Source organism: Poecilia reticulata, chromosome 13 (assembly GCF_904066995.2).
Source record: "Poecilia reticulata chromosome 13, P_reticulata-male-v2, whole genome shotgun sequence".
Taxonomy (NCBI): domain Eukaryota; kingdom Metazoa; phylum Chordata; class Actinopteri; order Cyprinodontiformes; family Poeciliidae; genus Poecilia; species Poecilia reticulata.
This window is the reverse complement of record NC_088842.1, coordinates 33,248,455-33,270,885: the sequence shown is the minus strand read 5'-3', so window position 1 is coordinate 33,270,885 and position 22,431 is coordinate 33,248,455. Positions and strand designations below refer to the sequence as shown.

The 22,431-nt window shown below is 42.3% G+C and overlaps 2 protein-coding genes across 4 annotated transcripts; both read right to left on the bottom strand.

The window, feature by feature from the left end:
* Positions 1-365: 365 nt before the first annotated feature.
* Positions 366-10,917, bottom strand: LOC103460030 (synaptosomal-associated protein 25-like). Of its 3 annotated transcripts, none has more exons than XM_081615032.1 (9): positions 10,616-10,917; positions 9,360-9,505; positions 8,743-8,784; positions 8,243-8,291; positions 6,305-6,422; positions 3,712-3,858; positions 3,431-3,575; positions 1,128-2,463; positions 366-1,034 (listed from the first exon to the last, which is right to left on the bottom strand). In XM_081615032.1, exons 2-8 carry the CDS (start codon positions 9,438-9,440, stop codon positions 2,398-2,400), a joined length of 648 nt encoding a protein of 215 aa, XP_081471158.1. In that variant the 5' UTR covers positions 9,441-9,505; positions 10,616-10,917; the 3' UTR covers positions 366-1,034; positions 1,128-2,397. The 3 variants fall into 3 exon arrangements, with proteins under 3 accessions (XP_081471158.1, XP_081471157.1, XP_081471160.1); XM_081615031.1 differs by having other exon boundaries at positions 9,360-9,502; positions 10,616-10,914; XM_081615034.1 differs by lacking the exon at positions 6,305-6,422 and adding an exon at positions 5,834-5,945 and having other exon boundaries at positions 9,360-9,502; positions 10,616-10,765.
* A 952-nt stretch (positions 10,918-11,869) lies between these two features.
* LOC103460031 (calpain small subunit 1-like) lies at positions 11,870-20,636 on the bottom strand. Its single transcript, XM_008401994.3, has 11 exons — positions 20,453-20,636; positions 19,654-19,711; positions 19,530-19,566; positions 19,161-19,253; positions 15,689-15,746; positions 15,526-15,590; positions 13,679-13,747; positions 13,529-13,607; positions 13,341-13,457; positions 12,720-12,778; positions 11,870-12,146 (listed from the first exon to the last, which is right to left on the bottom strand). The coding sequence occupies exons 1-11, from the start codon at positions 20,619-20,621 to the stop codon at positions 12,120-12,122; spliced, it is 831 nt and encodes a 276-aa protein (XP_008400216.2). The 5' UTR covers positions 20,622-20,636; the 3' UTR covers positions 11,870-12,119.
* Positions 20,637-22,431: the final 1,795 nt, after the last annotated feature.

Sequence of the window (22,431 nt, the reverse complement as noted above, 5' to 3'; positions counted from 1 at the left end):
CAGGGAGCTGCTCCAGATCCGTCGCTGACAGACTCATCAAGTTTTCCATTAACTAGATTATTAAATCTAAAAGCTGCCGCAGGTGAGACTGAACAATGACAAACTGTTTTAATCACAAAACTCATCCTTACAGTTTTTTAAAAGCTACGATGCAGCAGAAAATGAGCAGCTCGAGTTTCCTGAGCTGCTGCAGTTCATAACCGTCCAACAGAAGATATTTCATCTGCTTGGACGCAGATTTATCCAAACTTCAGTGGAAGGTAAACACTTTGGTATATTTCTTCACTCTTTTCGTGTCTATTTGTAAATCATTCAACGAATAAATGTTACTTGTTTTGAAAATATATATATATATATATATATATATATATATATATATATATATATATATATATATATATCGTTGAAAACTTGACTTCAAAATGTTCATTATGTCAATATTGGTCATATTTACATTTGGCCCGCGTGTTAGATACATCTGAATGTAAATGTAATAAATAACCTCAGTTACAAATAACTAATAAATAACGTCAGCTTGTTGTTATTGTCTTAACTTTCGCATAATTTGAATAATAAACGGTATTTAAATCTACTCAGGTTATATTGAAACATGAATTATTGCTGAAAGTGTTGCTACTTTGCCGGACGGTCGTGTTAAATGCGGAAGAAATAGTTTGCGTATTTGTTAATGTGCTAATTTATCCGCTTTAAAGCGAGCGTTGCGCCGGTCACGTGTCCGCTGTGAGCCAATCAGCGGCGGCGCTGCGGGTCTTTGTTCAGCCTCTCCTCCCTGATGGTCGAGTCGGGCTGCTGCCGTCAGGCTCCCCGCTACTCTGCGTCGGTTTAACGCGTTTCTCGGGCGGAGAACAAATCGTGGGGGTCTCGGTGTGGACCCGGTGTTTATCTGGAATGTTCCGGGCAGTTTGGGCTCCGTTTTCCGGCGTCGCTCGGAGGGTTAATCGCGGCTCTCGGTGTCAGACATGGAGGACGAAGCGCTGCTGCTTTTTCCTTCTGCTTTCGCCTTTTCGCCATTCCTGTCGCGGAAGCCGAACTTCAGCCGTTTGTTTCGGGTAAATAACGACGCCACGCAGCGCGGATGTGAAGCAGAACGAGTCGAAAATAATTACCAGTGAAATAAAAAATGGCGCTGTTCTCCTCCTCCTCCTTCTTTCTCTGCGGTTCTCCCGAAACTTCGTTGCGCAGACTCCGCACTCGGTTTTTTCCTTTAACGCGCAACATTTTTGCTCCAGCTGCGCGCCCCCTGCTGGCCTGGAAACTGTTTACACCAACCACTTCATTTCCACAGTCAGAAAACTGAACTATTTCTGTGGAGAACTGGGTTTATTTTAGTAACGGATCATCACAATCAGCTTTCTTTGAAGATAAGGTCGTCTTTAAATGACGTCATGCATGGGTGACGGTACAACTAGTCGATATGAGGGAAACGAATCAAAAGATGGATAAACATTACCCTGCTACTTTAAGCATAAATATCAGAAAATATGGGTAGCGTTAGAGATTTGCAGAGTTGAAATCAAAATTATATTCATGTCAAATTCATTACATTTTGAGGGTTTAACGAAAGACATTAGTTTTGCTAACGACCTGATTTTTTAAATTCTGAATGAATAAAGCATCCTTTCATTTTAACCTTACAATCATAAATTCATTATAAAAACAAAAAACAACATTGAATAAAAGAAGTTGCTCATTGTTTCTGATACAACCAAATAAATAAACATTTAACATTTCAAGTAATAGTAATATTCTACTTTTGTTGTATTTTCCTTTGCTGACCCTTTGGTTTGTCCTCAGTGACTCATTAACCGTTTGTTAACTCTGGGCCGCTTCGTTGTTTCACCTCCATTTCATCAGATTCATGGGAGGAAAGAAGATGGAGGCCGGCAGGAGCAGTTCCATGTTCGGCCGCTTGGGGGCCCCAGTGATCTTTCTCTGGGAACAAATGCGTGTTTGCCTCCTCGGCGCAATGCCCGGCTGCTCCGGCAGAGGGCGCCATGGCACACGTGTTTCCAGCCAGTCAGGAACATGGGAGGCAGTAGAAAGAGCCGAGGAGGGGCAGGGTTGACCAGTACTGGCCAAACTGGTAAGGGAACTAGTTTCTGGGAATATCAGAAACTATGATGTTCTAAACAGAAAAAATTATTCATTTCCCCAAATAAGGAAACCTGATCAGGTTTTGTCGGTTGCTGTCGGCGGTGCTGCTGTGGGGACCTGGAGATGCTTTGTAGGGGGAAAAGTGAAGCGATTTAAAAAACCCTGCAGTCAGATTAAAGCACTTCCCGCCACTAAAGAATTGAAAACAAATGAAAAGAGGAACAACGTCAGAGGTTCCCCTTTGCCGTCTGCTCAGGACTCCAAGCAGGCAGGTCAGCTGGTCTATCGCCTCATGAGGTTGTTGGCCTTCTGGTTGGCGGCGTCGATGCGGGAGACGTTCAGGTTGGCCTGCAGACATGGACAGGAAACAGGTGCTTCGTTACAGGAAGTAAGCATCACCAAGAACAGTCTGGAATATTCTACAACACTGATATTTTTATTAAATTCATTGCCTGTTTTTCATGAATCAGTGGGATTTTGATGGTCCTGCTTCTGCATTGACTGTTTTATGGTACTTGAGTAAAGGGGGCTGAATACTGGATCACTTTTCTTTGACTTCATCCTTATGCAGTGTGTCTGTTCAACATAGTGAGGTTAGTGGCTGTAATGGGACTAAATGAGAAAATGTTCAAGCGGTGTGAATACTTTTGTGTAGAGTCTCTCCACTGAGTCCCACCTGAAAGTTAAATCTGGTTCACACGGCTGGACTTTAGGCCGATTTTGATCTGACTTTCCTTTCCACCAAACTTAAGAACGAAGCGATTATTGTGATTGACCTTAAAGATCTTCCTGTTCAGAGTGATCCGGTCTGACCAGAGGAACGTTGAGCTGCTCGGATCTAAACTCAGGGATCTTCAACATGTTGGATCGTCTCGACCCGACATCGTGTGGTGCCCCCCATGCAGCCCGTTGAATCAGAAACGAGGTGACGGAGTCTAAACCGGCCGTGGCGCACCAGGAAGTCCGGTGGAGGTCAGAGAGGAGGTCGTTTCTTCCTCTGTTTAGTCCACAATCACTACAGCTTCTTCCCTGTCAGCCATGTTTGTTTACTCTGAATTCATCTCTGATCTAAAGCGGCTTATAGAGATTTCCCGTCGGACTCTTGAATGTTGGTGAGTGAAATCGGTTTGTGTGTCGTCTTTGCTGTCACACCATTATTTCTATCATCATGTGTGGAGTCTCGGGTTTTTAAAATCTTGTCGTGTGAACCAGGGATCAGTTGGAGTTAATTTTAGTGGTGATTCTCTGTTGGTGTTTGTAAAAACATAGTTTTTTTCCTGCTCTATCCTAACAGCGAGGGGGCGGAGCCTCATACCGCCTCCTGAATGCGGTCGATCTGATCTTTCTGTGACTCCAGCTCATTGCTGATGTCCAGAGCCATGCTTTTCAGATTCCCCACGATGCTCCCCACGTGAGCCAGGTTCTCCTCCATCTCATCCTCTCGGGCGTCGTCAGTCACCCTGAAACAAAGAAGGCAGTGTGTGTGATGTTTGAGCAGCTGCCTGGGGGAGTTGACGACGGCTTGGATTACCTCCAGGTTGTCAGGATAAAAGCAAACACCCACCAGGCTGCTGCCTCGCTAGCCGCTCTGTGTACCTGCGGATGTGTCCTCCACTCATCATCATCTGCTCTCGCTGGTCGACGACCCGAGACGTTGGAGGCTGATTGGCTATAGCCCCATCCTGATTGGAGGCTCCGCCCCAAACTGCCTTGTACGCTCTGCTCTCCTCGAAGGTTTTCGGTCTGAGAGGAGAAAGTGACCTTGTCAATGACCTCTGATTGGGTACAGCCTGTTGATGTCAGGTACGGTGTTCAGCATACTCAGTTCCTTCATATCTTCCCCCCTGTGTTACACCTGATCTGATCCATTGTTCTCCAGACTCTCTGCCAGCCTGTCAGTTTCTCTGGACTCTGTTTCAGACCTGATTTGTTCCTAACCATGAAATTAAGCCTAATGTGTTTAAAACAAGGATTAAAGTAGGCAAAGTGGATAAAAGACGTTGGCCAGATAAATCAAACCTAAAAGTCATTTATTCAGAATAGGGTGAAGGAGCTGGAGTGAAGACTTTTCCTCCAGAGGAACGAGCGGAGGGACGAGCGTTCCCTCCGAACGAGAAGAAGTCTGCTTCAAATCAAAATCAAGAAACTGTCAAAAACAAGTACTTTGTCCTGTATTTCTTCAGTTATAATTGCAAATCGCCTGAAGTCGATGCTTGAGAAGAAAGTTTTCAGCTAGCAGCTGGTTGAGATTCACCTTTTTGGAGCCAAAATCTGATTTTCTGTGTTGGGTTACGTCGCTCCCACTAGCCCAGTTCAGACCGCTTTAATCCAAGTCCAGTCCATCTGCCTAGTAATCGACCTCTGACCTCTGGTCCTCCAAACCTCGGTCTGGATTCGGTCAAAGTGAACTCTGGTCCGGTTTGAATGTGAACGCCAAGCGGACCGGAGACTGCTCCAAAAGCAGGAAGGGGACTACAGCGCAGGGCATTCTGGGTAAACACAAACAAAGCTAACGTGCTAGCCTAGCGCTAGCAGGAGAAATGTCTTGTGGTCTTCAGCCAAAGACTAAAGAGAAATCCTCCAGCCGCTAAAATCTGACACCTCCATCTTGTTTCCGTCTGGTGAAGAAATTTTACATTTTAACTTTTTTAAATGTTAATGAAAACGAAACAGAGGTGATGGTGTTTGGACCCAGTGGCTCCTGTGAGGCCTCCTCTTGGACCACAAGCTTCTCAACGCAGGCAAAAGAAGGTTCAATGTCCAAACTTGTAAATTGTTCTTGATTTATTTTCACATCTTTGCAAAAACAAGTTCAAACTTCCCTTTGTTCTCCTTCTACCTCTCTTGCTCTGGTAAAAACCATCGGGCCCAAACCCAAATGGCTGCTGGTCCTTTACCAGGACCTACAGCTGGAGAGGCAGCAGCACCTCCTGACCCCCTAAGGGACAGGGGTGTAAAGAAAATGGATGGATAAAACAAAATACAAATAAAATCAACATTAACCTACAAATAAGTTCTGTAAAAATACAAAAAATATAATTTTAAGAATAAACTAACACAATTCAAATGGATAAAGAAAATAAAGAATAAAAAGCTCCAACACCCATCTATTTTACTTGGCTTTCAACTCCAGCGGGATCTAGTTTTAAATAGTTTGTTTGCTTGTTTTTAAACTGTAAGAGTTGTTTTAATTGTTATGTCGTGTTTTAATGTGCAGCACTTTGAATCAGCTGTGGTTGTTTTACAGTACTTTATAAATAAAGTTGGTTTGGTAAGAAGGAAGCTGCTCTCAGTGTCTTCAGAGGTTCTTGGTGCAGCGCCCCCACAGGCCAGGAGGGGAACAGAGCAGAGGGAAAGAACCACAGCAGATGTTCTGGTTCTAATAGAACCGGGTCTATCGGACCATCAGGACTATAAGCAACACGGTGTTGTTTTTGGTATTTTTATGGAAACAACTTGTGTTTTTGTGATACGTTGGTTGAACCAAAGGAATCAATGAAGATCATAGAAAAAGTTTAAATGACTTTCAAAAATCCTGGAGAATAACTTATATTGACAAGTGAAACAGATTAGAAGCACATCTGGCTGCTTAGAAGGAAAAGAAATGAGGGCGGGGCATCTAGAAGCAAAACGAACTACAGAAGCGCTACATGAACCTGCTAGCTGGTTAGCTACTGGTTTACTGAATGGGGGAAGTGGGAGCGTCACCTGCACCTACTTCTCACAGCTGCAGAGGCCGCAGCACTTCCCCAGGTCAGTCAGGTTTTTCTCTGCCTCCTTCATATCAGAGTTGATCTGATCCAAACCTTCCTCTATCCGCTCCAGTTGCTCTGAGAAGAAGGAGGAAGCAGAAAACAGAAAAAAGGAGCCAGGCAAGGTCAAAAGAAGCTGCAACTATTAACTGAAAAAACAGCAACTTAAACTCTAACGCTGCAGAGCTCATAACTACGGCCCAGTCTGGACCAGCAGGTGGCGCTAGCAGTGGTAGCTCCAGTCTGGTGCCCAGTTCCATCAAGTTTCCTCCTGATCAACCTTCAGAGACTTGGTGGTTCCAACCAGACTGCAGTCTGCTGGTGTTCAGTGATCCTGAACGAGTGAATCTTGATTTTAACGTGAGATCAGGCGGTTTGTGATGCAGCTGGGACCAGGAGGAGGCAACCGGCCGGTTGACCGGCAGAGACGTTCGTACTTCCTGAACGGCCATATGCAGAGGCCGCAGCACTGGGCCATGTCCGTTAGGTTCTTCTCCGCCTCCCTCATGTCCCTGTTGATGGATTCCATGCCCTCCTCGATCCGCTCCAGCTGCTCTGCGAGGAACAGGAAGTTCAACTAGCAAACACAGTTCAGACCCACATGGACCAGATCAGACCTGGTCAGTCTGAGTCTGAGAGGGGAGCCACTGGAGATGGACTCCTGGTCTGGATCCATCCATCCATCCATCCATCCATCCATCCATCCATCCATCCATCCACCCAGGTGAATCTTATCATGTTGCAGCTACAGTTGGATTAATATCAGTCTAGATTCAGTCTGGGGATGTACAATATATCGGCATTGACATCCGTATCATTCCAATTGGCAAAATGAGGGATTAGGTTGAGCCGATAAACGGATTTTATCAGTTCACAGAATTTGCTGTTTATGAAGCTCAAACTTTTGGAAAACCTGGTTATGGAGGTTTGTCAGCAACAGACTCCCTGGGCTTCTGGTGTGACGTCAGCTGAACAGCCTGGTAGTTTTATCGGAGATGACAGAACAGTGACGGGTCGGCTGCTACACTTCGGCTCTGAAGTGAAAGACGGAGCCGACAGCAGCGCAGTGAGCAGCACAGCATGAGAAGTGGAGACACGGCTGCCCCTTGCTGCTCAGCTCTCACTCTCTGTGACTGTCACAGCAGAACTTTGTTTTCATTAGCATGGCAGGCTTGTGGCCAGTCACGTGTGAGGATATGGAGTCATAGCATAATATCTAAACAGAGAGGGGGACAGACGGGACGCACAGGTGAGTCCATCCCTCAGTTCAACAGGTGAGGAGCAGAGTGCATCACAAAAACAGAACCGATACCTGCAGAGAAGCAGCATCTGCCCTAGGATTAAAAGTATTATATAAAATAAATTATCATTATGGGTCTAGATTTGCTTGCAGTGTTTTGCTAATTTGTTTTAACTAAAAATGAAGGTTTGATTAAAATATACAAGAGTGTCTACTTTCATAACAGAACATATACATAAACTTAAGCAAGTATAAGGCTTCTCATAAAGGACGCACCGAATGCCAAAGGATCATCATGCAAAACATTCCTACTTCCCAAGTTATGTTGATATACGAGGCTGCAGATGAGAAATTAAATGCTTTTGGGAGCAGAAAGAAGCAGCTCTCTGAAAAGAAACGTCATCATAGACGCTGCAAACAAGCAAAGTCAGTAACAGGGACAAACGTCTGTTTTACTCAAACTGTTAAAGAAACGGATCAAAATTTAACAAAACTTATGAGAAGCATAAATATGTTTATCATTTACATTAATGCAGAAATACTGTGATGAAGGGAAAATATTGCGATATCATTGAAGTATTGCGATACCGTTGAAGTATTGCGATAACGTTGAAGTATTGCGATAACGTTGAAGTATTGCGATAACGTTGAAGTATTGCGATATCGTTGAAGTATTGCGATAACGTTGAAGTATTGCGATAACGTTGAAGTATTGCGATAACGTTGAAGTATTGCGATATCGTTGAAGTATTGCGATATCGTTGAAGTATTGCGATATCGTTGAAGTATTGCGATATCGTTGAAGTATTGCGATAACGTTGAAGTATTGCGATAACGTTGAAGTATTGCGATAACGTTGAAGTATTGCGATAACGTTGAAGTATTGCGATATCGTTGAAGTATTGCGATATCGTTGAAGTATTGCGATAGCGTTGGAGTATTGCGATAACGTTGAAGTATTGCGATATCGTTGAAGTATTGCGATATCGTTGAAGTATTGCGATAACGTTGAAGTATTGCGATAACGTTGAAGTATTGCGATATCGTTGAAGTATTGCGATATCGTTGAAGTATTGCGATATCGTTGAAGTATTGCGATATCGTTGAAGTATTGCGATATCGTTGAAGTATTTACCTCCTTGTTCATCCAGCATCACCACAGTTCTGATGCCCAGGTCTTTGCTCTGCAAGGGGAGAACATGAATCTCTTCATCTGTTCATTATCAAGTAAACTGATATTTTCTGCAGTAGAATCTGCTGTGAACTTCGGATCTAGAAGATATTAATAATAAATCTCAGATTCTCTCTCATTATTCTGACCAGAACCAAACTTTTAAACCAATCAGAAATTTGGTTCTGATTCAACTTTCAAAAATAAAAACTCTTTATTGGATGCATGTAAACTTCTGGTTTCAGCTGTAAATGTTGCAGATTTATATTAAAATGGAAATAATCAATAATTTTACTGTTTTTGACATATTGACTAAAATGTGGTTTCAACATTTAATTCAGTTTGAGCAGAATTTAGATAATCTGAGGCCTTTGGGCTGTTTGTTTAAAGAGACTGAAAGTTAATATTGGAGTCCTGTGTGTGTGTGTGTGTGTGTGTGTGTGTGTGTGTGTGTGTGTGAGCACCTCTTCCACCAGTTGAACCATCCGTCTGGTGCTGTCCAGGGACTGAAACATAAAGAAATGTTGCCTCAGTTAAAACGTAATTTTGTTGTTTTCAGGTTTTCTGCAGACGGTTTGGATCAGAACTGACTGGGTTTTGGTTCTGATCCAGTGTTTAAACATGCTGCAGGTTCTGCCGAGTCGGCGGCCGTCCTCTGTCAACATCCTGTCTGTCCTGGGGGACGTCCCCACTGAGACGCTGAGGAGCTGATAAATAACGAGCCACAGTATGTGTGTGTGTGTGTGTGTGTGTGTGTGTGTGTGTGTGTGTGTGTGTGTGTGTGTGTGTGAGAGTTTAGCACCGCCCCCCCGCTGACTTCACCTAGGGCTGTCTCTATGGCAACCAGGTGAGCCAGGTGTTGCTGCGATGCCTCCATGACGGCGATGATCCCTCGCAGTGTCTTTGGGTTATTTTTAGACTTTGGGAGAATAGATCCAGTTTTCCAATAAGAACATGAACAGAACCAAACTGGATTATGGATTATTATGCTGAACAGATCATCTGAAAATTATTGATAGAAATAATCCAGACCATCGATCTGGTTTCCTCAAATTGTTACAGCTATTAGTGATGTCATCACCTCATCTGTGACCTGATTGGCTCTCCTCTGTAACTCCTCCTGTTCCGTCAGGACGGGCGGGTCAGCACAGCTGGACGCCATTTTACCACAGCCGATTCTGGTTCTGGTTCTGGTTCAGGTTCTGGTCAGAGGAGAGGCCGAGTCTGCTGGACACAACGAGATGTCCTGATTACATCCAACCACCACCCAGTGGGGGGCACACAGCTTAGCATTAGCTTTTCAGCTTAGCATTTAGCTTCTTTGCCAACTTTGAAAACATTTAGCTCACTTGGCTTCCACTAAATTAATTTTTTCAGATAAATCCTTAAGATCTCATTTTCTTGGATACTTTTTAAACTTTCAGTTTAATAAAGTTCAACATCTGTGTTGGAATTTTTGTTATTGATTGTTCAAGTATTTGGATGTTTATATTCATGCTCTTATTTTGAAGAGGTGAAGTCTGTTTTTGGACTATATAAAGTCTGATATACAATTATAAATAAATAAATCTGGAAATTAAAGTGCATCAGCATATTTAACATAACTCATAAAAACATAAACGCTCTGCATCACTAAAGCCCCATTTTTTCATTCAGAATAAAACTGCCTTATAATATGAAACAGTATTTTTCAAATTTTTTTATTCATACATTTGTCATCTTTCCAGAATATTTTTGTACAACAATCTAAAAACAGAATCTCATCTTCCTGTAAACTCAGCGGTTTGCTTGCAGGAGGAGGAAGAGGCGTAATGATCTGATATAATCATCTTCATCATGATGATTATTGTCCTTTCAGTTGTGATTCTGAAGCTTCGGTCTCATTCAGGACTGGACGGGTTGGATTATCTGACTTTCTGCTCGTCTTCTAACCAGAAGTTTCTGACGGGAGTAAAAATGTTTAAACTTTTTATCTGTTAAACTCAGGAAGAGATAAATATTATTTATCAACTAATCAATCAATCAAATGTTGTTTGTAAAGCACATTTCAGCAGCAAGGCATTTCAAAGTGCTTTACATAATTAAAATAAAAACAGCAGGTGACATTAAATAAACAGTGAGAAAGAGATTCTGAAAAAAGATGAAAAAAGATAAAAACATAAACCCTTTTAGTTAAACGTCATTTAACTGGGACTCTAACCCTCTGGGACTTCAGTCAAAAACACCGTTTGACAAGGACTCCAGCTGATTGAAAGATTCAGCCTCTACATCCTTCCCTTTAGCTCCTCTTCCTCCCTGATCAGCTTTCATCCTCCAAAGTGACAGAAACTCTCCTACCTTTCATCAGATCTCCCAGTCCTCCTGTTTTCTGTTTCCTTCAGATGTTTGTCTTGAAACCAACAGCTGCTGCTGATCACCTGTCGCTCCTCTTCAACATCCCCACCCTCTTCCTCTTCCTCCTCCTCACCAAGCAAACACGCCCCAGCTCCAGAAACGATCCCCACACCCTAAAAAACACCAACAAAATTGAAAAACATTTAAAATAAAAGTATTTTATAGGTTTAAATTTAAAAATATAATCTATCTTTAGTTTCAGTTTATAAAAGTGAAGAAGTCAAATAAAATGTTTGTGTTTTATCCTGTATCTGTAATCTGACTGGCTCACTACCGCCATCTGCTGATCACTTTTGAACTAAATTCACACTGTGCGCATGCGCAGGAGCCATGGCTTGTTTGTAGTTGATCATAGACAAAAATAACTTTTATGTAGCCGATGACCCCCCTTCACTGCTAGACACTAAAAGATAGCAAATGTATTCATAAATATACAGTTATTGCCTCAAATGACCGTTTATCTAGTTATATTTAGAATAGTTACAAAATAAATACAACAAAAACAATGATTACATAATATAAAAGTGAAAAACATCTAATAAAAAATTAATAGGAAAATAAATTCTGAAAATTTCAGTTAAAATGTCAATTAAAAATTAATTATTCAGAACAAATTCTGCTTTTCATATGTAGATATTTGTTTATAGTGTATATCATTTATTTTTAAAGGTGTTTTGAATGTTATTTGTTCCTGAAAACATGCATCTTTAAGTTAATATGTTTTTGCTCAACATTGTTTACACCTATGTATGCAATAATATTAATAAAAATATCACCAACATGTAGGACAAAAAGTAGCATTAAAATATTCCACTTCTCATGAAAATAAAAAATAAGGTAATAACTCAGACTGAACACATTTTATCCAATGTGGTTGAAATCAGGTGGAAGTTTTCATGTTTCATTTATATGTTGGAGTCTGAAAACGGCTCCTGGATGAGGAAACGGATTAATTCCTGGAGAAAAACACCGACACGCTCCAATCAGGGCAGCAGCATGGAGAGAAATGAAACTAATCAGATGAATCTGGATCCTTCATTTACCGGTTGGTTCTGGATAAAAACCGAAGAGATCAATGCTCTGGTAAAACATCTTCAGAAGGAACTGAAAATAATCAATTATTGAAAATGAATAACAGGCCAGAGGGTTATAACACTTCTGATTGGTGTGTGTGGAATAAAAAGCAAACTCACAGGAAAGAATTAAGAGTTTATTTCCAGTTTAAAACTTTAAAACACTGAGAATTTTTTCAGACTCAGCATGAAGATCTTTCAAATCAAATACAGACATCAGTGTAACAGAGATGCTACAGCGCCACCTGGCAGCAGAAGCAAAGCTGCACCAACTCTTCTTTGGTCCCAGAGGAAACGTTTTGTTCAGTTGGTCCCATTTCTTTGGCCGCAGAGAGAAAACCAGGAAGAGCAGGAGAAGTTTTCCCTTCGCTGCTTCAGGAGTACATTGTCAGCTGGAGCCACTGTGAGACAGAGACGGTTGGTGTTCAGACTCTTCAGCTGATATTCTGCATCAACCACAGTATGTGATACTGTGGTTTACTGTATCACATACTGGTTTACAGTATGTGATACAGTAAACCACAGTAAACTAACTCAGGAATAAATTTACCCTCAGTTTTGCCTCATGAGCAGCACAAACGCTGGCAAAATGATGGTTGAATTGAACCATATGCAGATGATACACCGCTTTATGTTAGTTAGGGTTTAACTGATACTTAAGATGGGGGCAGAAGAGGTTAGTGGAGAAAATGTGGCTCCATCAGATTTATTCAATAACAGCATTATTGTTAATATTATGACGTTTTTCTATTTCAAACTTTACAGGAAAAGCTTTGAAATGTTGAACTCTGCAGGAATGATGATGCTTCAGAATGACGATCTAAAGAACGGTTTAACAACCAGAAACTTTAAATAATTCCCTATAAATTACTTATATGCAGCTAGAAGGAAATGCAACAACATTAACCACCAGCAGGCGGCCATCAGCTCGGGACGCCAACCCTCAGACCCAGATCAAATCTCTAAAGTCAAACCTCCTTGATGTCCAGGTCGATGGTGCCACTGTTGTCCTTGTCCAGGGTCTTAAACGCTCCTGAGAACAAACACAACATCATCATCATCACTAATATGATGCTGCAGGGTGAAGCATTTTAAAAACAGGTTTTTATTTCTTCATGGAGGAAACATTTCAGGTCCTCCAGGGTCTGGAAGGCTGCTGAATTTATCACAATCAACTTTACAGAAAGTTTCTAGACAGTAAGAAGTTCCATGTTATCTCAAATATTTGTTGATGCAGAGCTATGTGTTTGTAACGATAGTCTAAAATTAACAGCAGATCATGAGAAAAAAGAATGGAGGTTCATTTCTGTCATATTTTCACCATGTTGTTCATTCATTTATAAATAAATACACATTTTTAAATCAAATATTTATTTAGCAAGCTCAATATTTTCCCTGAAGCTAAATATTGAACTCAATATTTTACTGTGGGGTCAATATTTAACTTGCTAACCAAGTATTTGGCAATATAACCCAAATTATTCCGTCTGCATTTTTTAAATTTCAACCTAACAGCAGTTTCACCTTGAAATGAATCTTTTGGATGAAATAAATGTGAATAAATCCATAAGCAGAGCTTTGTGGAAGTAACTCACGGCACATGGCGTCCAGCCGCACCAGACAGCCGATGAAGTTATCAAAGTCCATGTCTCCGTTCTCGTCGCTGTAGCGGCGGATGATGAGTTTGTAGAGCTGGTCGTTCAGAGGGAAACCTGGAGCCAGCAGTGGAATCAAAAACCATTCCCAACCTTTCCCGATCATCTGAGCCGGCCGGGTTTCTCACCTGCAGCCTGGAAGGCGTGCGGCAGCTCCCTGGCGCCAATCGTTCCTGAGCGGTCCTTATCGTGGGACAGGTAGATGTTCTGCAGACAGAACCAGAACCATGAGCGGCTTGTCACACCCAGAACACGGCCCTGACGGCGCCGCCGCCTACCTGCCACTTCTTGATGTTGTTCCACAGATATTTAAACTCATGGAAGCCCAGTTTCCCTGTGCTGTCGCTCTGCAGGGGGTCGGGTCAAGGGTTAAAGGTCAAACTCAGGAGCAGGAAGAGAGCAAAGCCTGCAGGCTGAAAGGCAGTGGTGGGAAGTAACGAAGTACAAGTACGTCGTTACTGTACTTAAGTACAATTTTCGTGTATCTGTACTTTACTTAAGTAGATTTAATAATGGATACTTTCTACTTTTACTCCACTACATTTTACAGTAAGTATCTGTACTTTCTACTTCACTACATTTCTACAAAACTGTCGCGTTACTCGTTACATCCAAGTCGCATTGTGTTTTTTTTTCCGTTAAAATGTGAAGTTCAGGGTCTTAAGGTGGCGCCGTAAAATCCGAGCAATAACGTGACATACTGTCTGTTGTCACCCATCGGCTCCACCTTTACTCGCACGCGGAGCTCCAGACATGCGCAGTGGTTTTCTCTGAGCGTCAGTAATATAATAGCTGCATAAATCATAAGATATGGCGACATGTAAAATCAGCAGCGCTTCGCTTTCACAGACGGTGGGACTTTGTCCAATTTTTAACGTCACTTGGAAGGAAAGCTTAAAGAAAGGTAAGATCTGTGGATGTGATGCTAGCAAAGCTAGCTGTATTGACTGAGACACATGTTGCATCTGCGATGACTGACATGTCGCAGATATGGGACAATGCTGTGACCAAAGTGCAATATTGTAATATGACATTCATGGACGATCCGATTCTTCTGGACGGATCTTGACTAAGTCATATAGTACTGAAGCCTCACTGAGAGCCATTCTTTGTTCTTGTAATGCTCTGCGTAGACTGCAGTAGCTATTTTATTTCATTAAAATATCTTTATATTTAATTGGTGAATAAATAAAACAAGAACGTAAGAACACAGAACATGCTCATTGCTCTTTGTTTTCGTCACCTGTCGTGGTGGAAGACATTGCAGCAGGAGGGAGGATGAGAACAGTCACGGTGCTCCTCCTGCTTGGTTACTTGTTGCTTATTGGGCCTTGGACAGTGTTCATAGTTGAGCGTTGTTAATTGCTATGTTTAATGGTGCAGACAATTATTATTTCTGACATTGGCAATATGGGCAACCGCACAGGGTGTTATTTCTTTAGGGATGGCAGGAGACCTCTGTGGATTGTGGCACAGAGATGAAAGCAAAACAGAATGAGGAAGAGTTTGAATTGATACTGGTTAAATTTATTTCAGCTCTAAGTATTTAATATCTAGGTGGGAAAGTGAATCTTTCAGATCAATTTGAGAAGCAGTTTTGATAGGTGCACTAAATTTTATTGTCATGTAGCATGGGGTGCTGGTTTTGATTTGGTCTTGGGTTCAGTGGTCTAGACTACAACTCTGCTACGTGGCTCCTTGGTTCCATGTCCTCCTCTGCCAGTTGGATTTCTTTCAAAATAAATGTGTGGCAAAAAAAGTGAAGTTCATGTTATGTTAGGACAGGAGACGAGATGTTTCCATCCCTGAAATTATGATGCATAGAATCACATATCTAAGTCTAAACTATGTTACAGAATAAACGCAATAAAAACATGTTTTATCTGTGGCATATGATCATATGATCGGTCCACTTAATGATATTAGTGATTAGGCAATGCATTCAGCAAGTACTTTTACTTTTAATACTTAAGTATTTTTAAAAACCAGTACTTTTTTACTTTTACTTAAGTAAAATGTTAATGTGGTACTTTGACTTTTACTTGAGTACATTTTTGTCTGTGTATTTGTACTTTTACTTAAGTACATTTTTTGAGTACTTTCTCCACCACTGCTGAAAGGATACGTCCATGACAGCGACCATGCTCCGGCAAGACTCGATACTGAAGCCGTCAGTTTTCAGGTTCGAATCTGAGGAGAAAAAAGAAAACAGAAGCGGAACTCTGAACTTTGACCTCTGCGGAACGACAACCTGGCAGCTGGTGCTGGAGAGAAGGAAAAGTTCTCACGCCTGGAGATGACTTTGTTCAGGATGTCCTTCAGCTCGTTGGGGCTCACCTCCATGTCCTGCTCACACACACACACACACACACACACACACACACACACACACACACACACACACACACACGCACACACACACACACACACAGATGATCAGAGGAAACTGTTCTCCTGAAGGCACCATTCTGCACAGCGGTGGCAGCATCACGCTGAGGGAAGCTGCCACCTGAGGCTGGTACGGTTGAGATCAGAGCTGATTCATGGGTTAGAATGGCCTAGTCAAAGTCCAGACCTGAACCCAGCTGAGAATCTGAAAACTGTTTTCCATCGAACCTGCAGATGTTTCAGAACAAGAGGAGATTCTACAGAGTTCTTCAGATGCCTGCCACACTTTTCAGATTTCTATTATAGTTTCTGCAGACTGTTCTGCCCTACAGCTCCCTCTGGTGGTTATTGTCCAACATTGTTTTGGATTCCTCGACAAAAGGAAAACAGAGGAATCAGAAAATCCAAGATGGCCGACAGTAATGGTGAAGTGTTGGTTATGACAAAATAATCATCTTCTCTGTTTTCTGTGAAAACGGTTTGATTATTTACATTTAAAGTTATGAACATCGATGTGCTAGCTCGCAGTTAGTGATGTCAGCTAGCCAACTCCGTGTTTTGTTTATTTCAGTTCCAGGGTGGTCAAAAAGAAGACAAAGGTCAAAGGTCAGTCTTCAATAAATCAGCACAAAAAGAAAAAACAAAAAGTCTGTGAGGTTCCCCCAAGAGGCAGGGAGGGTCAGAGGTCATGTTCAGATCATACAAAGGCAGAGAGTCATCTTCTTTAATCAGGACAAAAATGTGAAATCAAATAAATAAATACATAAATGTCACTATTTATTATTACTATATTAACCCAGCAGAACCCAGTAATCCTGGGTGGGTTCTGCTGGGCCCAGTCCAGGCCGTTAGCTCTGGTTGTTTGTTGTAGCTGCTTCCAGCACCAGGATTCGGGTTTCCGCTCAGAAACAGTGAGTCACAGCCAATCTGACTCAACCCGGTTCTCTCTGATGTTCTGCCTCTTTCTGACTCACCACTGGGATCAGAACCACAGCAACACCCAGAACCACTCCTCCCTGTTGTCCCCAACAGCCAGTCTGGGACGGTTCTGGAGCTGAACCTGGTTCTTCAACAGAACACAACTTTATTGGCTTTTTCTCAAACTAACACTGAGAAGTTCTTGTTTCCTAAACGCAACACAGATCCTGGTGGCTCCACTCAGCTCAGGTGACCATCAGACAGAGCTGACTGGTTGAACTGGTGCACACACCCCGGCTGATTCACACACACACACACACACCCACACCCACCCACAGTACGTGAAACAGAAGCACATAAAAGGTTACTTGCATTCCTTAAATAGGACTTGAAGTTCCACAAGATGCTCTGCACTGCTTCACGTTTAAAGACGTAAATCAGTGAAAGCAATAAAGTCTGAGAGGCATGTTGGGCTTCTAGAACACTCCAGTACGCACTGACAAACGAGGATGTGAAAAATGTCCTCATTCTTTCCAAGTGTCCTGATATTGAAGGTGCATTAACAAAACAATGTCCTGATATGTCATGAAAACAAGTACACACACAGCGCTGCCCTGCCAAACAACGTCAGGAATGCAGCGAAACGCCCCGCAGCCAGACGGAGTCGCATGCTGCCCACAGATTGGGACACTGACGGGCTCTGGGTCAGAACCAGAACCTCCAAACCCAACTTGGCCGGCCCAGTGAGAGCCGCCTGTCTCTGTTTCTCTGACGTTAGAGAAGTTTGGTGTGGATTGTTGAGAATCTGGTGGGATCTGTGAGCAGAACCGGTTCTGGTGGAATGGAGTGGGCGGGTCGGAACCGGTTCCGGAGGAGTGGAGGGCGGGTCGGCAGGCAGACGGGTTTGGTGAGAGGTGATGAAGTTGCTGACAGCTAGAGGACAGATCAGACAAACGGCAGCAGGGAGGAGTAAAGCTAACTGCCAAGCTGACCTCAGAGCAGATAGCGCTTCAGGTCGGGTCAGAACCAGAAACCGGTTAGAACCTCCACTGGAGGCTCCCCTTAAAAAGACTTTTTCCTTCCAGCAAACTTTTCCTCACACTTTTTATCACTCTAAATATAGTTTAGTTGTGTTATTAACCTGTCATCCTGTGGTTCACATTTTATTTTGAAGCTCACTGATTTTCTGGATTTAATTCCAAAGGGAAATTAAATGTCGTAACTCAGGCCACTGCAGTGTCTTTAAGGATGATGCGGCTCTCCAGTAGCTGTCAGTGTGGCAGTGAATCTGAAGGGGCCTCTGACTGAAGACCATCCAGACACGCTAACAGCTCAACACCAGGCAGCAGAGAAGTGAAATAGCAACATGCCATGGAAGACATCTTCAGCTTTAAGCTAGCTCGGCTAATCCACCTCCTTTGCTTTTGCTGACTTTTCCTCTGGGGTTAATAAAGCATATTCATTCATTCATTCATTCATTCATTCATGAAATTCTCTGTCTCTACGGTTAGAAAAACTCCAACGAATAGCCAATCAGAGCCGGTGTCCGTTATGATCCGCCTTCTCTCTCTAAGCAAACAACACCTTGTTGCCATGGTTACACAACAACAAAACAAGTGTGATCAAAAATCCCTCCAACTGGATCCAAAGCCAGAGGAAAAAAATGACCAATCAGGAACAATTCAGCCAATCAGAGCCAGGCAGCCACCAGGAGGCGCTATTCTAGAATTCATTCTATTAAACAAACACGTGAAGGGGATGATGATGATGATGAGTTCCCCTTCGTCCTGCAGACACCAGTGTTCCCATGACAACCAGGAGATCAAATCTGGACCTCTGAGCTTCCTGTGAACTAATGGTTCTCACCAGCAGCAGTACTGACAGACTTTCATGTTCATTTTGATTAATTAATGATTTTAAAATGTTAGGATTTTTTATGCAGTTAATCATTTTTTGTTGTTTTTTTTTACAAAAGTTCCAGCCAGAACCTTTAGATTGGTGCGTTTCTGGTACGCCTGTAAATCTGATGCACAGCCACATGCGCTGACAGCAGAGATGGAAGTTGCTGCTTCTAATTTCCAGTTTCTGCTTCTATGGATCTGATTGGATGATGGAACAGACTATCGCTGTGTTCAGTGTGAGCTAAACGGAGTTAGCCTATCAGCGGCGCTGTGCTAGTCCACCCTGGACCTCATCTTTACTTATTCTAGAGGAAAATATGTTCATGGGCTGAAACTGTTGCTTGTTTTGTTGATTAAAATGTGATTGAATAATTACAGGCCCTAAAATGATCTTCATTATACGTGTCAACAAGTCGCGTCACCAGTTTATACTCAAGTAGACGTGGAACCGAGACTCGTTCAGACAGAACCTTGGAACCAGATCTGGTTCTGGTTCTGGTCCTGGTCGGAGCTGCAGGTCAGGGAAAACCCGATAAAGTGTGATGAAACTCACGTCTCCGGCCAGCTGCTGGAAGACCTTCCTGAACTGCTTCTCCTCATCGTTCTCGTGAGCCTCGCCGTAGTTCAGAGGTCGGCGCGGCGGCGGCTGGGGGAAAAAGCAGCCTGTGTGAGACTGAGGGAGAGCAACGAGGCGCCCTCTGTGGGCCGGCGCCTTCAGCCCCAACATGGTCCGAACCCAGAACGGTCAGGGAGGAAACTCAGCCCTGAGGCATCAGAACTCCTGCAGCTGTTTGCTGCTTATCTGACCTTTGACCTCATCTGCCAGTACGTAGCTACACGAGGCCTCTTCACCTCATCTAGACAAACATTGCCTGAACACATCTCTCTACAGCGGACCCTACAGACTGCTGCCGGTACTTACTGGGTCGGAGGGTTTGAACTTAGACGGGTCGATGTTGCTGTTGGACGGAGAAACAGGAAGCGGTTAGCTTAGCATAGTGAATGGAAACCAATGGAAACCGTTAGCCTGGAACGCTAGCTTTCACCTCACGACGTTGATGATGCCACCGATCAAACTTTTGGTCAGAAACATGTTGAGAAGACCTGAGGAGACAGGAAGTGCATGAACGCTATGCTAACTGCATCAGAGCTGGATCAAACAGGACGGTTCCACACTGAGCAGAACATTATGACCACCTGACAGTTACACACTGAAACATATGGACCGGGTTGTTCTGAGTGAATCCACTGGCGTTTTATGGGCTGAGCTTAATAACGTGTTGCTGCCACCACCGTGCTTCACAGTTAGGATGGTTGTTATGCGTCTCATCAGACACCAGAGATGAAGAACTTCTTCCTCTCTGCTCGGCTTCAGCCCATGTCGGTACCAGACTGGTTTCACTATGGATCAGGACCACGAAGCTTTTGGTCGTCTTCCAATTCTCGATTTCCTTTGAATTTTTATCCACAGAAAGGTTGTGAATCAGCCAATCAGAAGCTGATGAATTCATGACATCATCATTACAAACGCTTTAATTCTCTAGTTTAATTTCTGAAGGCTTCATAAATCCGAGTCCATGGATGATGAAAACTGGAAATCTGGCTGCTGGTGGGGAAAACATGGCCTGATAAAGGCTGGTTGATGTTTCGCTAAAACTGGTTTCTCAGCTGCCTGGGCGTTAAAACGCTGAGATGTTTTGGACCTGAACTCGTCCAGCGCGTCTCCAGTCCAATCAAACACTTCCAGCTGCAGATCCGCTCCTGTAACTTTCCACCAGTGGGTGTGGCGCTCCTGATGGTCAACAACAGAGTCGAGTTTAAAGCAGGACGGGTTCAGGTACTTACAGACGGCTGGAGCTTCAGGAGGAAACCAGGACCAGAACCGGAACCAGGACACGGAGCTGGAACCGCAGAGGACAGGCAGACTGGAGACGCTCCCAGAATCAGAGTCCACAAAACCAGGCAGAGGTTCCTCCTTCTCTGACGTCACCATTAGCCCCGCCCACCCGCCCATGTTACTGACGCGGATTAAACATGTTGCGTTCAGGTCCAACAGGAAAAGTCAGTTTTTTCTTTCATGGCATAAAATTAAAAACATTTGTTCATGAAGATGTTTATGTTTTAAATAATAATTTAAACCTAAAATAAAAACTAAATAAATATGATTTTTAAAGGACTGGAGTTAAAATCTCAATATTTTCATATAAATGTGTTTTAATAGGAATTTATCACAAAATACATTTTTCAAAATGTTTCATTTGAGACTTTCCATAACAGCAGAAAACAATATTTACCAAATCTGTGAAACAGCTTTAAGATTACAGCTGAGTGCTAAAATATTTAATCAGTTAAAATATAACATATTTATAGAAAATACATATGAAACATTTATTTTATTGAAATAAAAAATCAGTTTTTATTTGCCAGATTACATAAAAGTGAAAAGATGTCCAACATGATCCAATTTGATGCAGAGCTATAATATTTAACTTTCTGTCTCCACAGCAGCAGAAAATGATTGTTAGGCAAAAAGTCAGATTTCCACTAAACTCAACATGTTCAATCAGAAAGTTTACAGAAAATATTCAACCAAAAGACGTTTTAACAGCCAAACTCTGAATAAAAGTGGTTTTATTGTAAGTTTCCTTCAGTGAACTGATGAACAGAACCGTGTCCCTCTGGTCCTGATGGACCCGATCCAGGCGGAACCAGCCAGTCAACGTTTGCTGCTCTATTGAGGACATTTCTAAACTTGAATATGTCCCAGCCCCTGCATCAGGGCCGTGCAGAGGCCACTAAGGGGCAGGAGCTCAAAAATAAAATAAAGGGCATCTAACCGCCTTATAGGCCAGAATATTAACAAACAGCTTTCAGTTTAATAAAAAATTATTAATTACAAAATTGTGAGATATACAATCAAAGCCAAGGAAAATCTCTATATAGAGCATAACACTATGTAAGATATTTTATTAGTAATTTCTTTCTGCAGGTGTGACGGTGGAATCAGTGAAGTCAGTCAATCAGGTTAAATCTTTCATCCTGGGGGAGTAAAAACTAATCAGCCTCTTCAAACCTCCAGCAGCGCAGAACAACGCGGTCTACTCATTAGTTTTTCTCAGATTCAACAAACATCAACAACAACAAAAGAAGAAATCTCACAAAAATCATAAACAAGAGAAAAACGCCACCTGGTGGCCGCAGCGACACAATACAGCGGGACAGAGTTAAATAAACAGATAAAAACAATAACTTAAAATAAAAACACAAACCTGGAGCAGAAGAGTAAAAACAATAATCTGCCTCCTCTTCACTCCCTGAACTCAATGTGAGAATAAAAACAATGTTCAGCCGAACTGGGCGGGATTAGCACCAAAATAAAAGAAAATTATAATAAAACTGGTTATAAAACCCACAATGATGGTCAAAACTGCAAAATAACACATTAACAAACAGCAATAAACATCACGTGGTAAAACTTCAACATAAACAACATCCTACAGAAAACAAACAGCGCTGACCAGAACAACCGAGCTACGGAAGCCCAGGGGACACAAACGAGGCAGAGTGCAGAAAGGCGAAACAACAAATAAAAATAACTAAATAAGATCAAATTCACAAATTCTCAATATGAAATTAGAAATTATAATTTAAAAAAGTACATTTGTAACTCTGTTACACAGGTTTATTGTGTTATAGGAAGTTTTGCAATATTCAAACCCGCAATTTAGCAGGATATGTAACTCAGAGCTGGTGGTTTAGCTCTGATTTACATATTTAGTCTTTACATAATTACACTATTAAAATATAAACTAGGGCTCAATGCA

Excerpts from the sequence above, each read along its gene's own strand:
- LOC103460030 (XM_081615032.1), bottom strand. The coding sequence starts at position 9,440 with ATGGCGTCCAGCTGTGCTGACCCGCCCGTCCTGACGGAACAGGAGGAG. Across the intron at positions 6,423-8,242 it reads GATGCTGGATGAACAAGGAG|AGCAGCTGGAGCGGATCGAG; the intron begins GTAAATACTTCA and ends TGTTCCTCGCAG. Across the intron at positions 2,464-3,430 it reads TCGACCGCATTCAGGAGGCG|GCCAACCTGAACGTCTCCCG; the intron begins GTATGAGGCTCC and ends CCATGTCTGCAG.
- LOC103460031 (XM_008401994.3), bottom strand. The coding sequence starts at position 20,621 with ATGGGCGGGTGGGCGGGGCTAATGGTGACGTCAGAGAAGGAGGAACCT. Across the intron at positions 19,712-20,452 it reads TCCTGAAGCTCCAGCCGTCT|GTCTTCTCAACATGTTTCTG; the intron begins GTAAGTACCTGA and ends CTGTCTCCTCAG. Across the intron at positions 15,747-19,160 it reads TCCAGCAGCTGGCCGGAGAC|GACATGGAGGTGAGCCCCAA; the intron begins GTGAGTTTCATC and ends GTGTGTGAGCAG.